At 43.9% G+C, this 15,100-nt stretch overlaps 2 protein-coding genes across 4 annotated transcripts in view; both read left to right on the forward strand.

Moving 5' to 3' along the window:
• LOC135574013 (uncharacterized) overlaps positions 1-9,034 on the forward strand; it is a 32,173-nt gene extending 23,139 nt beyond the window's left edge. For 2 of the 3 annotated variants that reach the window (XM_065024717.1, XM_065024716.1), the window contains exon 6: positions 6,289-9,033. In XM_065024717.1, coding sequence (XP_064880789.1) covers positions 6,289-6,297 — 9 coding nt within the window. In that variant the 3' untranslated portion in view covers positions 6,298-9,033. Of the gene's footprint in view, positions 1-6,288 lie in introns of all 3 variants that reach the window. The other variant, XM_065024715.1, reaches the window with a different exon arrangement.
• Positions 9,035-9,552: 518 nt separating this feature from the next.
• Positions 9,553-11,615, forward strand: LOC135573890 (uncharacterized). The gene is made up of 3 exons (XM_065024096.1): positions 9,553-9,712; positions 10,454-10,770; positions 10,961-11,615. Exons 1-3 carry the CDS (start codon positions 9,658-9,660, stop codon positions 11,306-11,308), a joined length of 720 nt encoding a protein of 239 aa, XP_064880168.1. The 5' UTR covers positions 9,553-9,657; the 3' UTR covers positions 11,309-11,615.
• The last annotated feature ends 3,485 nt before the right edge of the window (positions 11,616-15,100 follow it).

The following is a 15,100-nucleotide window of genomic DNA, read 5'->3' on the forward strand; positions in this document are numbered from 1 at the left end:
AAGGCTCCATAGCTTGCAACCAAAACGGATTGGTTTACCTCTAATGGATTGTTTACATCCATGTCGGCCATAGTATCGGATCATGCTCATCCACTGACAGCCATTCCTGAAATGGCATGACTTTGTATGACTGATTGAGCTCAGAGAAGATGGGCCTAACCTTAAAAAAAATGGGTCGTCAGTGATCTTTGTGTTGTCAACCACATGAACTGAGGCCATTATTTCATCAAAGCGATTTCTCCGCATTGCATCTGAAATGCTTTCATTGTGTACATCACTGTCAAGTGCCCAGTACATGTGTCTTCTTGGAACAGAGCTGTACCCAGATGTGATAAGGATCCCATAGAATGTGAGGAGCTCATCCATACTCAGATACAGTTGCTTGTCCTTGGTCTGGGTGGAGTAGAGGTTGGACATTTCAATGGTGATCTCTCTTAGGGTGGGTGGATGCATTAGTAGGAAAACATCCATTGGGTTGAGGGCAGCTTTGTTTGACACATTCTGCAGCATTTGGGCTGTATACTATGTGTTCTGGAATCACAGCGGTGGCAGGCCTCTTCGATCGTTTGAACACTCCATCCTTATTTTTGACCACCTGCAGCTTTTCCCTTGGCTCTTCTGACTGGACCCTCTGGCGAGTAGAGGCTGTTGGCTCTTCATTATCAACGGTGGGGGGTTGTGAGGGGTAGGTCATCATTACTGGTAACGTTGTTCCTGTCATGATCTGATGGCATAGGTTCAGCATATGCATTCAACAGCCTGGCTGGCAAATGGCCTGTCTCCCCCTCATAGTCCATATCTGACCCATCGCTATCACAATCACTGAGGACAGCATCTTTCTCATTTTGAGGGATAACTGCAATGTTGCATGCTTTGTCTGGGCGGTCACCTAGATCCAACATATCCAGAACTTGACTCAAAGTGAAACTAAAAGAAAGAACAGAGTAGAAAGTTAGGTAGAACAAGAACTGTGTATCAGTATGTGTATACCTAGATGCACTGTGTTATCCCTCCGGTCACTATTGTTGCCATCAACATGATTACTCATTCTATGACCACACTGAACAAAGTTGAGTAATTGCAAATGCATATATCAATACTAGACACCTTAAAGATGATGTGTACCAAAAATCTTTGTCCTATCTTTGTTAACTTACTTTACTAACCTTTTGTTTGGGAGCTTTGATGCAGCCATCCTCTTCTCATGGTGCAACCAGGAAGTAAACATCTCTGGTCATGTGACAATTTAACCTAAACATGTGACACTGCACATATTTCATTGAAACACTTTATTGTTTAAATATTTGCTAGAAATGCATTGATACATCATTCAGTAACATTTTTAGAGCCTTGTAACCAGAAACGTTTTTTTACGGTCACTATTGTGACTGATGGGATTAAATAGGTTAATACAAGAGCAGTGTAATTACTGACAGTGTAACAGAGTTGAAACTGCATCCTTTGTGTGTCTTCCACTAAGATACCAGTTGCATTTACATAGAGATGTAGGTTCTGCATTAGTCACACACTGTGTTTGACAAGTAGCCCATGTCTTGTTATAAGAGTAAATGTGAAAAGCGGCACTGAAATTGTTTGAATTACATGAAATGATTACCTGTCTTGTAATATATGATGGAACATGATCGAAGTATGATGTAGGGTAATACAAATGATAAAAAATGACCATGAGATTGCTAATAAAAACATTTTATTAATATTTTTTCAAATGACACTTTTGAATGAATAAATAACAGCTTTAAGAATACATTATAAACATATTTACATGTTCATATTCACAAGAGGACCCAAATGACATTTAGCTACAATTGATAAAATGCTGAATAGATACATTTCATTTTTAAGTAAAACTTATTCAGTGCTCTTTCATATCACTCCTCATCCTCAGCAAAGTCATTCCAGAACTGCCTTTTGATTTGCAGGCATCAGAGGACACAGCTTGGTGATTATGTCCATCGTCTTGGACTCTTCTATCCCTCTATCATGTGTACGTAGTGTTGAGGGTGTCTCTAGAGTGACTTTCTTCATGATAAAGTCAAGCTCTGTGAAGTCCTTTTCTTCATGGGAGACTTTGTAGAAGAGGCTCCTGGATCCACGCCTCAACTGGATCTCAGCCATCTCTGCCAGCTTTGGTGCTGCTGCCTTCTTCAGCTTGACGACGGAATTGCCAGCTTTCCATGCCAGGATGTTTTCCTTTTTCATTTCGACCACCTCCATCTTGCCTGCATTGGAAGTGGCGACAGCATGGAGGAAGTCCCTAAAGTCGTACAGCACACCTCCAGGTCGAGCTTTCATTTCCTGTTCCATGCCATGGTGGAAACTGTCTGCACTCATGAAGGTGTGTCCTGGCTCGAAGAACTTTTGAGGGTGATGTCCTCCATCAAAGTCTGAGTCATCATTAACAACACTCACCAGTGATGTTAGGAGGCACCAGTTTTTGTTTTGAGAAGTGCAGTTATCCACCCAATACACTGCATGCTTGACATCTCTCTCACTCTCCAGTGCTGTTACATAAGATGAAGTAATCTCCTCTGACTTCCGACCAGCTGTTCCTTCATGCCATACCACTGAGACTGTTTTCTTCTTCTTTTGAGACTTCTTTCCAACGGTGGCGAATGTCTCGTGATCAGTAATGATTCTTCTTGTGAACAATGCTGTTTTCACACCTGGCATGCGAGGGAGCATGATGACTTTTTGCATATCAACGCTCCTCACAGACCAGTCCTCAGGCCAATCTTTCTGTGCATCAGCCTGGTAATGGCTTCTGCTCTGCTATGCAGACTTCTTATGTTCCTCATATTTTCTACATTGCATGCAGTCAGGGTTGGTGATGGTGAATTCAGGTGCTGCATGGCTGTTGTCTTGGCAGGCTTGGGTTTCCATGGCCTCATTCTCCCTGTGCTCCATCTTTAGATGATGACCCTGCACCAAACAGAGCTCGCACTCCTCCTCTCCAAGCTTCACAAAGCTGATTTTCCTTCCCTTTACCGCCTTGCCAGCTGCGGTTATGAAACCTATCGCATCTTTGTTCTTCTCCTTGTAGTCATTATGCATGAACCGAATATTGACGTCACTAGGGAGGTAGAGGCGATGTGGGGAATGCTCTTGTCTGTAGTGGCTGATTTGGGGATGGAAGGACTCAATGTGTTGCAGGATTGGATTCATGTTCAATTTGCTCGCTGAAGCTTTCTTTCCCCTCTGATCCTTTGGTGGAATCAGTTTGGTTGTGATTGACTTGCCCATCATTGTGACAATCAACCTGTCATTTTTGGGGTGGTAGCCCAATGTTGTCAGGAAAAACACTTTGCACACCTGTTGTGCAGAACCGATCTGGTTTGGAAGATGGTACAGAAACGACCTGCTGCGTCGACTGTCAGCACCAACAGTGACATTTTTCTTAGATTGCTGTGCTACCATGTGGAAAATCCATGTCCTCTTCTCCTTCTACTTCATCTCCCAATACTTTTCCCATATTTCCTTTCGTCTAACCTCTGAAATATTCTGAGTACATTCCCTCTTGCATTTGGGACCACATGGCTTACCCATTGGTGGAATCTTGGATTTCTTGTTTGATAGGTGTTCTGGAGTTGTGTCCACGGACTCAGCTGCCACTTGTGCTGGAACATGCAACTCTGAAGGTGGATGATAATCTTCATCATCTTCATTGGCAATTGATTTCTCTTTCGATAGACTGATGTCTAAGGAGTCAGAGACCACCCACTGGTTCTCTATTTCTTCAAATAGTGTTGACACTGTGACTTCAGTTAAAGGGGGTAGATCAGGAATCTTTGTTGGAATGTGGCCCTCCAAACTCAACTGAAATAAATAGAGCAAATAATCAGGGACATGCATCCTAATGATTCTAATCTGTCATGGATGATAATAATTAATACTGACATTTTCTGGTGTGCAAACATATGATCATAATCCTTTTCAGTTATTCTATAATATAGGATATAATCCATGTTGATTTTATCTTGTGCAAACATTATCATAATCATTTTCACTGTAACTCAATTCATCTATTAATTTCATACCTGCTCCCAAAAAGGCTCTTACATTTTCATTTACAAATACAAAAAAATTGCATGGATGAACATTGACAGGAATGCAACCTAGTATTGACGTGGTTGTACTGTCCTAATACACACTCACATGGCAAATTTGATCCGCATAGATACTAATCATCTAGGCCACAGGGATTGGTGGAAATCATGCAAAACAGTATTTTCCGCATTCATGTAATGATGGCACTGAAGCAGACACATTGAGCACATGTTTGGCATGTCAAAGCTTGTTGTACTAATTACATACAGTGGGGCAAAAAAAGTATTTAGTCAGCCACCAATTGTGCAAGTTCTCCCACTTAAAAAGATGAGGCTTGTAATTTTCATCATAGGTACACTTCAACTATGACAGACAAAATGAGAAAAGAAATTCCAGAAAATCACATTGTAGGATTATTCATTTATTTATTTGCAAATGATGGTGGAAAATAAGTATTTGGTCAATAACAAAAGTTTATCTCAATAAACATAGCAAGGCAACAACGCATGACAACACAACATGGTAGCAACACAACATGGTAGCATCACAAAACATGGTACAAACATTATTGGGCACAGACAACAGCACAAAGGGCAAGATGGTAGAGACAACAATACATCACGCAAAGCAGCCACAACTGCCAGTAAGAGTGTCCATGATTGAGTCTTTGAGTGAAGAGGTGGAGATAAACGGACCAGTTTGAGTGTTTGTTGCAGCTCGTTCAGTCGCTAGCTGCAGCGAACTGAAAAGACTAGCGACCCAGGGATGTGTGTGCTTTGAAGACCTTGAACAGAATGTGACTGGCAGAACGGGTGTTGTAAAGTATGTGGAGGATGAGGGCTGCAGTAGATATCTCAGATAGGTGGAGGCCTAAGAGGGTTTTATAAATAAGCATCAACCAGTGGGTCTTGCGACGGGTATACAGAGATGACCAGTTTACAGAGGAGTATAGTATAGAGTGCAGCGATGTGTCCTATAAGGAGCATTGGTGGCACATCTGATTGCCGAATGATGAAGAACATCTAGCCGCTCAGTTGGTGAATTTCAATGTTGTGCGTTTAAAATATGTAGCCTGATTGATGCCCATACATAGGAATTAGTATACCTAAAGCTTTAGAATCTGGAAAAATGATGTACTGAATGTCGCGGCAGATTGTTGATTTTGTTTGTCAAGAGTGATACTAATTGGACTGTTTAGTTATAGCCTACTATGGTCCTCACCGTCATTGTGTACTGCCAGGAAAGTGAAGGCAGCTTGCATGCACAGTCAGGAAACTACTTGGGATGCTTTGAGTGGAGGAGAATTAGGAGGAGAACCGGTGCTGAAAAGCTCCTCCTGCCAGAAGTTTGTTCTTTAGAAAGTATTTCACTCTGATGTGTTCCACGGAAAGTATTTGACTCTAGCCACAAAATTAAGGAAATGAGAAGGGGAGGGGAGATTTCAGCAAGGCCAATTTCTTGCCTGCCGAACAAATATAGCGATGTGCAGAATAAATTAGCAATTTCAATTGTCATTGATTGACATTTCCCCTCATCCCAAATCATGTCATGTCTACATCAAGTAGCACCTTTCCATCTAACTAGGTCAGCCAACATGGGATGGGACAAGTGCTGGAGGAAAAAATAGTCAAACGCTAGATCAAACAATGAAATGCCAACAAAGTTCGGCATGATGTCATCCAGAATGTGGAAATTTAAGGCCCTTTGCAAGGGGTCAAATGTCACAATAGAGCAGAATGGAAAGTATCACCGAGAACCAGAGACTGGATGCATTATTAGTGTATTTGTATACAGTTCTGCATATACACAGAAAAAACGGGTTAATTTTTCACCCGTTAGTTGGAATTTCTCTACCCCACACTGTCAGATCGTGAAGTTATAGTTGTTGTAATTCATGAATGTCTCTGACAGGAAAGTTGTGTTTAGCTAAGTGCCAACTTTCACTAAAATTGAGAAATGGTTTGTTTTTGTGTATATGTAAGACTTAAAGCATAAATGCAAAAAGTAACTAAATGTTTTCTGGTAGGGTCTACTACATCATAGACCCTGTCCGGGGGTATCATTGGACGGGGCCACAGTGTCTCCCTACCTCTCGTATCTCAGCCTCCAGTATTTATACTGCAGTGGTTTGTGTCAGAGGGCTAGGGTCAATCTGTTTTTCTGGAGTATTTCTCCTTTTCATGCACCCTCTAATTCTCTCTCTCCCTCTCACTCCCCTGCCAGAGGACCTGAGCCCTGGAACCATGCCTCAGGACTACCTAGCCCGATGATAACAACCTCTCACTTAATGTGATCGTGGACTATAGGAAAAGGAGGGCCGATCAGGCCCCCATTAACATTGACAGGGCTGAAGTGGAGAGTTTCAAGTTCCTTGGTGTCCACATCACCAACAAACTGTCATGGTTGAAACACACCAACACAGTTGTGAAGAGGGCACAACAAAACCTTTCCCCCTTAGGAGACTGACAATATTTAGCATGGGTCCCCAGATCCTCAAAAAGCTCTACAGCTGCACCATTGAGAGCATCCTGAGAGGTTGTATAACCACCTGGTGTGGCAACTGCATACCCCATGTGTATAGCCTCATTATTGTTATGTAATTTTCTTGTGTTACTTATGAATGTTATTATTTTTTTTAACTTTAGGTTACTTAGGAAATGTTTTCTTAATTCTAATTCTTGACCTGCATTGTTGGCTAAGGGCTTGTAATTAAGCACTTCAAGGTAAGGCCCACAGCTGTTGTATTCAGCAAGTGACAAATACAATTTGATTTGGCTTGGTTTTTGCTCTGGCATGCACTGTCAACTGTGGAACCTTATATAGACAGGTGTGTGCCTTTCCAAATCATGTCAAATCAATTAAATTTACCACAGCTGTACTCCAATCAAGTTGTAGAAACAGCTCTAGGATGATCAATCCAAACAGGATCCACCTGAGCTCTATTTGAGTCTCATTGCAAAGGGGATGACTCGTTATGTAAATAAGGTATTTCAGTTTTTGTTATATGTAATGAATTTGCTAAAATGTATAAACCCGATTTTCGCTTTGTCATTATAGGGTATTGTATGTAGATTGAGGGAAATTAAAATGTAATCGATTTTACAATAAGGCTGTAAGGTAATAGCATGTAAAAAAAAAAGGGAAGGAGTCTCAATACATCCAAATGCTCTGTGTTAACTCTGTCTGACCGGGAGCGTAGTGGTTATGGTGGTTGATCCTCAAATGACTTTTTGAGAGTTCAAATCCCATGGGAGCAATTAATAGTGCAACATTTTTCTTGTTGCCTTTGTGGGCCTGAAATAGCAAATTTGAGGTGTGTAGGGGGACAGGGGCTAGTTCCCATCAAATAGCATGAAAGAAGTGACACCTTGTATAGAATGTCCTTATAATAGAGTTGTGATAACATACAACCCTTTTCTGCAAAAGCCTACTTTTACCTGGGGGCATGCTTTGTAGACCATTCAAAGGTGTTCCTAATATTGGTCCCCCTAAAGAAACCCACATGTTAAGATAGCTTAGAAATAGTTGTAGCAGTGGTTAAGGTGGTGAATTCCCAAAGTTGTGAGTTAAAATCCTTGCAAGAGCATGCCAACTTGCTTTTGTTGCCTTGACCGAACAATGTTGAGGTGGGTTTCTGGAAGGACATTAGACAGCAAGGGAAATTGGATTAGAAAATGTTAGGTTATAGCAACTGGTGTTGAGTAGGCGTGCTGAGCTACAATCAAACCCACCCCTGTCCATATAATCTTGTTCCAGAGACAACTGATTCAGTATGATCTAGGCAAAGCTGACCGTAGAACAGTACTCCTCTGTACGCATTTATGAAATGTCTCAGGCTAAGAATGCTGAACTGGAATCAGTCTCCCCCCTGTCAAAGTAATGTTATTCATTCTACTCAGAAATACTAAACAGATCCAAGTTTAGCACTCTTACTTCAAGCCACTAAGTGAATGTTGGGTCTTGGGTGCTAAATATCTTGAACAGTGGTTGAAAAAGTACCCAATTGTCATACTTGAGTAAAAGTAAAGATATACGAATAGAAAATGACTCAAGTGAAAGTCACCCAGTAAAATACTAAGTAAACGCCATTGCTAAAATACACTTAAGTATCAGTGGTAAAGTATAAATGATTTGACCTTCCTTATATTAAGCAAACTAGACAGCACGATTCTCTTGTTTTTTTTATTGAATAAATAGCCATGGGAACACTCCAACACTCAGACATAATTTACAAACGAAGCATGTGTGTAGTGAGTCTGCTAGACCAGAGGCAGTAGGGATGACCAGGGATGTTCTCTTATTAAGTGTGTGAATTGGACCATTTTCCTGTCCGGCTAAGCATTTGAAATGCAACAAGTACTTTTGGGTGTCAGGGAAACTGTATGGAGTAAAAAATACATTATTTTCTTTAGAAATTAAGTCAAATTAAAAGTTGTAAAGAAATAGAAAGAGTAAAAGTACAGATACAAAAAAAACTGACTTAAGTAGTACTTTCAAGTGTTTTTACATAATGGAAAATGTATGGAGTAAAAAGTAAATTTTCTTTAGGAATGTAGTGGAGTCCCAAGGCCAGTAGTTGACAAGCATTTCCCTCTAGCAATGTAAAAATGTCCTTGAATGTACATGACCCATCTGAATGTATATATATAAATATACATGTAGTATATTGTATTTAAAGTAGTGGAGTACTTTAAATACATTTTTGTTAAGTAATTTACACCACTGGACTTGAAAGGAACACCTTAATTACCTTGACTCACCGGTTCCCCGCACATTGACTGTTGCACATATATATAGCCTCGCTATTGTTATTTTACTGCTGCTCTTTTAATTATTTGTTACTTTAATTTCTTATTTTTAATTAACACGTATTTTCTTAACTAAATTGTTGGTTAAGGGCCTGTAAGTCAGCATTTCACTGTAAGGTCTACACATGTAGTATTTGGCGCATCTGACAAATACAAATGGATTTGTTACACATGAAAACATGTTGTGAACCTGGTGTGACATTATTGAAACTGTGCTGACACCTAGTGACATTAAGAGGGACTACACACACACACACACACTGTAACCTTAAAACAAATGGGATGCTTTACATACATTGTTCATTTTTATTAGATACTAATATATATATATCCAATAAACATACATTCAAAAGTCGGAATGTAATGTCGGAATGTAAAGCACAAACGACTGGAAAGTTCCTCAAAAGCAGCTGTAGTGAGTCAAGCATCTTGAGGTTGCCTGAAATAGGTCAAAGCACATATTTTTAATTTTCTAATTTATTTAATCTTTATTTAACTAGTCAAGTTGAACTCAACAACATCGATACAGACACAAGTTATCTGCTATATTTGGGAAACAGGATTAAAACAGAGAACTTGCCAAAATGCAATGTACGTTTCTGTAGTACTAGTAGGCTGGTTTATACAGTATCAGAGGTAACAATTGAGTAAAAGACACCTAGCTAATAAAATACTGGGGCTGGCGGCCATTAGTTACATTTCAACCATAGCGATAGCCTAATTGAGGCGCAACAGAGTTCACCGGCGAATGCCGGAACACCAGAAATAATACCTAAACCAAGGAATGAGAAATGGTGGAGCCTACCAGAATGAAGAGACATTTTCCCGAAATAAACGTGGTGAGTGAAAAACGTAATTACATATATAGCTCACCCCCTACAGGGTATCTCATTTTACCGCTATACGACTTTATATGCGTTGTTTGTTATCAAAATTGATATTTACGAAGTTGTTGGAACGTTCCACAAAATATACCCACACCGTTCCACAAAATATACCCGCCCACAAACAGACAGACAATGTATCTTTGAATTACACTTTATCTGAGTACCCTATTGAAATGGAAAATGATCAACTCCGTTCTCTGGATATTACTCTTGCTCGAAAGTGGTAAGTCTGTCTTGCCAAACTGTGAGTTAATTACAAAAGTAGGCTACTATCATGTTACATAACTCTTGTGTAAATTATGTGAATAGGCTATTATTATGAAAGTGCAGAAAGAAATGCTGTCATAATTTTGCTTTTTGGTCATGTATTTATTGTAAAAGAGAAAATGTGTTCTCAAGGACTTACTAGCAAAATAAAGGTAAAATTAGTCTTATTTAGTGTTCACGAGTTAGAAAATTTAACTAGGCTACACCTAGGAGCCATAACTACAACTCAATGGAACATAAATAATGCAAAGACATTACAAACAAAAAAGTAAGTATGTCACTCGTACTGTAAAAGTATAAATGAATTAATCCTAGTCTAACATGTGCTTGGCTTGGATCCAGGATCGCCTACAGGATTTAGTCCTGTTAATGCCTTGTATTGATGTAGCTACTGCCCTTAGCCAATGTTTTCTTTCTTCCTTTCAGATCTGATTGATGCAGTAAATGTGTCGGGAAAAGAGGGAATGAAAGTAACTTTACCGACTGGATTTACTGAACTATCTAGCGGCACTGTTATAGCATGGTGTTTTCCATTGATTCGTTCAGATTCATTTGATAAACTAGCACTGCTGAATGCTGGTGTGATTACAACTGACTACAGTAGGAAGTTCAAAGACAGACTGAAGCTGGATACTCAGACTGGATCTCTCACCATCAGAAACCTCACCATCAGCGACTCTGGACTTTATAAAATACTTATCATCAAGACACAGAGTTCATCTAAGATTACAAATCTGTCTATGGTGCGTGTCTGGCTTCTTGTTTTACCTCCCTTTTTCAATTCTCCCACTTAGTCTGTTACCCAGAGTTGTTTTTCAATGAAGATTAAAAAAATACCTTTTGTATTTAGAGTTTGAAAAAGAAATAGCCCACTTCTTCATATATGTTTAGGTCTCATTTATGACATCTTAGTTTTTACTGTAAACACATTAGTTTAAATCTCTGTTTGTCATTGAGTCACTGCTAAATCATTCTGCTATCCCAGCCTCAGTGTCTGCTCCTCACATCAGTCACTCAGTGGACAGTCCATTTGAAAGCATGAGCTGTTCCTTGGTGTGCACTGTGAAGAACGGGAGAGAGGTGATCTTGTCCTGGTACAGAGGAGAGGAGATACTCAACCAGACCAGCAGCCCTGATCTTCTAGCCAATCTCTCTCTCCCTCTGGAGTTAAACAAAAGAAATGTTGACGCCTACAGCTGTGAGGCTTCCAACCCTGCTGACTCAAAACCAACTCCGCTCAACATTGAAACGCTCTGCCCTCAATTGTCCTCATACAGTTGATAAAAAATATGGTAGATGAGAAGAAGTTAATGAAAATGATATGACAGGCAATGCCAAATGAGTGACTGAACAGTCCCCCCCATTTTACTCTTGACAGAGTCTGGTCGCAATCCTGTCCCAATCGCACTGGTCACATTGTTAGCAGTTGGGATAATAAGTGGTGGTATATTCTGGGCAGTTAAAATAATAAAATGTGGAGGTAAGTACAATCTGTGTTACAGTTGACATCATACAGACCACCCTGAAGGCAACAAACACAGAACATACACTGTAGGTAATCATGTAATATTATGCCCTTTCCCTTTATTTCAATGCAGCCTGCAAGCAAAGAGAAGAAGCCCAACATTATACTGAAGAGAAATTTCAGAGATCGGTAAGGTCTGTGTGTATGGATGTGTGTATGTACTGTGTATATACTGCCCTCCCAAGCAAAAAGGCAGTAACTGCTCATAGAGTGGAACTGAGAAAGTCTTCAAAGTTTTTAAAAATTGTCCAGCCAAATGAATTCTAGGGTATTCATTGAAGATGTACTGATCTGTTGCCTTACTATGAGTACATTTTTTTTTATTCATGTTGACCCTGACCTCTGACATGACCTTTGACCCTTAAACAGCAGTTACTGACTTGTTCCTTGGCATGATATGTTATAAATGGCAGGGTAATACCAAAGCAAAGAGCAGTATCTGCCATTTTGGTCCGCCTCTCTTTCACCAGAAGAAAACCGTTACAGAATCACCCACCAACCAAGGACCAAGCGGCGTGGTAAACAGAGGCAGCAGCAACAGCAGCAGCAGGAGAAGCGACAGGTGCAGCAGCAGGAGAAGCGACAGAGGCAGCAGCAGCAGTGGGAGAGGCTGCACTATTTGGATAAATGGACTTGGGAGGAGATCCTTGACGGAAAAGGACCCTGGGCAGAGCCAGGGGAATATTGCCGCCCCAAAGCCGAGCTGGAGGCTGCGAAAGCAGAGAGGCGGCATTATGAGGAGCTAGCACGGCAGAGCGGCTGGAAGCCCGAGAGGCACCCCCAAAAATGTTTTGGGGGGGACACAGGGAGAGTGTGGCAGAGTCAGGAGTCAGACCTGAGCCAACTCCCCCTGTTTACCGTAAGGAGCCATGGATGGAATTGGAGCTGTCGGCGAAGCAGAGTGCTGAGTCTGAGAGTGTGGAGGATGTATTGGACAGAGTAGAAAGAAAGCTGTTGGTTTGGCATAGTATGCACGGCATTCGCCCTGAGGAGCGTGTTAGCTGTCCGATGTCACCCGTGTCAGTTCCTCGTACTCAGCCTGAAACGTGTGTTGGAGTTCGGGGGATTTGATGCCGGCTATACACACCAGGTCTCCAGTACACCTTCACAACCCGGTGTGTCCTGTTCCTTGCACTCACCCGGAGGTGCGTGGCCCAGTACCACCAGTGCCAGCACCACGCATCAGGCCTACAGTGCGTCCCGCCTGTCAGCGCTGCCGGAGCCTTCCTCCTCTCCAGCGCAGCCAGATTCTCCCGCCTGTCCGGCGCTGTCAGAGCTACCGCCCCTCATGCCAGAGGCGCCAGAGCCCCTCATTCCAGAGGCACCAGTGCTCCTCAGTCCAGCGCTGCCAGAGCCTTTGTCTCCAGTCTGCCCAGCGCCGTCTGAGCTACCAGTCTGTCCAGTGCCGCCAGTCTGCCCAGCGCCGCCAGTGCCGCCAGTCTGCCCAGCGCCGCCAGTGCCGCCAGTCTGCCCAGCGCCGCCAGTGCCGCCAGTCAGCCAGGATCCGCCAGAGCCGCCAGTCAGCCAGGATCCGCCAGGATCCGCCAGTCAGCCAGGATCCGCCAGTCTGTCAGGATCCGCCAGTCTGCCAGGATCCGCCAGTCTGCCAGGATCCGCCAGTCAGCCAGGATCTGCCAGAACTGCCAGTCGGCCAGGATCCGCCAGAACTGCCAGTCGGCCAGGATCCGCCAGTCGGCCAGGATCCGCCAGTCAGCCAGGATCCGCCAGTCAGCCAGGATCTGCCAGTCAGCCAGGATCCGCCAGGATCTGCCAGTCGGCCAGTCAGCCAGGATCCGCCAGTCTGCCAGGATCAGTTAGATCCGCCATTCAGCCAGGATCCGCCAGTGTGCCAGGATCCGCCAGTCGGCCAGGATCCGCCAGAACTGCCAGTCTGCCAGGATCCGCCAGTCTGCCAGGATCCGCCAGTCAGCCAGGATCTGCCAGAACTGCCAATCGGCCAGGATCTGCCAGTCGGCCAGGATCTGCCAGTCGGCCAGGATCCGCCAGTCTGCCAGGATCAGTTAGATCCGCCATTCAGCCAGGATCCGCCAGTGTGCCAGGATCAGCCAGGATCCGCCAGTCAGCCAGGATCCGCCAGTCTGCCAGGATCCGCCAGTCAGCCAGGATCCGCCAGGATCTGCCAGTCAGCCAGGATCTGCCAGTCGGCCAGGATCTGCCAGTCGGCCAGGATCTGCCAGTCGGCCAGGATCCGCCAGTCGGCCAGGATCCGCCAGGATCTGCCAGTCGGCCAGGATCTGCCAGTCAGCCAGGATCAGTTAGATCCGCCATTCAGCCAGGATCCACCAGTCAGCCAGGATCCGCCAGAAGATCTAGTCAGCCAGGATCTGCCAGAACTGCCAGTCGGCCAGGATCCGCCAGTCAGCCAGGATCTGCCAATTTACATTTAAGTCATTTAGCAGACGCTCTTATCCAGAGCGACTTACAAATTGGTGCATTCACCTTATGACATCCAGTGGAGCAGCCACTTTACAATAGTGCATCTAAATCTTTTAAGGGGGTGAGAAGGATTACTTTATCCTATCCTAGGTATTCCTTAAAGAGGTGGGGTTTCAGGTGTCTCCGGAAGGTGGTGATTGACTCCGCTGTCCTGGCGTCGTGAGGGAGTTTGTTCCACCATTGGGGGGCCAGAGCAGCGAACAGTTTTGACTGGGCTGAGCGGGAACTGTACTTCCTCAGTGGTAGGGAGGCGAGCAGGCCAGAGGTGGATGAACGCAGTGCCCTTGTTTGGGTGTAGGGCCTGATCAGAGCCTGGAGGTACTGAGGTGCCGTTCCCCTCACAGCTCCGTAGGCAAGCACCATGGTCTTGTAGCGGATGCGAGCTTCAACTGGAAGCCAGTGGAGAGAGCGGAGGAGCGGGGTGACGTGAGAGAACTTGGGAAGGTTGAACACCAGACGGGCTGCGGCGTTCTGGATGAGTTGTAGGGGTTTAATGGCACAGGCAGGAGCCCAGCCAACAGCGAGTTGCAGTAATCCAGACGGGAGATGACAAGTGCCTGGATTAGGACCTGCGCCGCTTCCTGTGTGAGGCAGGGTCGTACTCTGCGGATGTTGTAGAGCATGAACCTACAGGAACGGGCCACTGCCTTGATGTTAGTTGAGAACGACAGGGTGTTGTCCAGGATCACGCCAAGGTTCTTAGCGCTCTGGGAGGAGGACACAATGGAGTTGTCAACCGTGATGGCGAGATCATGGAACGGGCAGTCCTTCCCGGGAGGAAGAGCAGCTCCGTCTTGCCGAGGTTCAGCTTGAGGTGGTGATCCGTCATCCACACTGATATGTCTGCCAGACATGCAGAGATGCGATTCGCCACCTGGTCATCAGAAGGGGGAAAGGAGAAGATTAATTGTGTGTCGTCTGCATAGCAATGATAGGCGAGACCATGTGAGGTTATGACAGAGCCAAGTGACTTGGTGTATAGCAAGAATAGGAGAGGGCCTAGAACAGAGCCCTGGGGGACACCAGTGGTGAGAGCACGTGGTGTGGAGACGGATTCTCGCCACGCCACCTGGTAGGAGCGACCTGTCAGG

Source organism: Oncorhynchus nerka, linkage group LG11, assembly GCF_034236695.1.
Source record: "Oncorhynchus nerka isolate Pitt River linkage group LG11, Oner_Uvic_2.0, whole genome shotgun sequence".
Lineage (NCBI taxonomy): Eukaryota > Metazoa > Chordata > Actinopteri > Salmoniformes > Salmonidae > Oncorhynchus > Oncorhynchus nerka.

Bases quoted from the DNA above. Each gene is read 5' to 3' on its own strand.
- LOC135573890 (XM_065024096.1), top strand. From the start codon at position 9,658: ATGAGAAATGGTGGAGCCTACCAGAATGAAGAGACATTTTCCCGAAAT. The intron at 9,713-10,453 runs GTGAGTGAAAAA...TCTTCCTTTCAG, and splicing joins ATTTTCCCGAAATAAACGTG to ATCTGATTGATGCAGTAAAT. The intron at 10,771-10,960 runs GTGCGTGTCTGG...TAAACACATTAG, and splicing joins AGATTACAAATCTGTCTATG to TTTAAATCTCTGTTTGTCAT.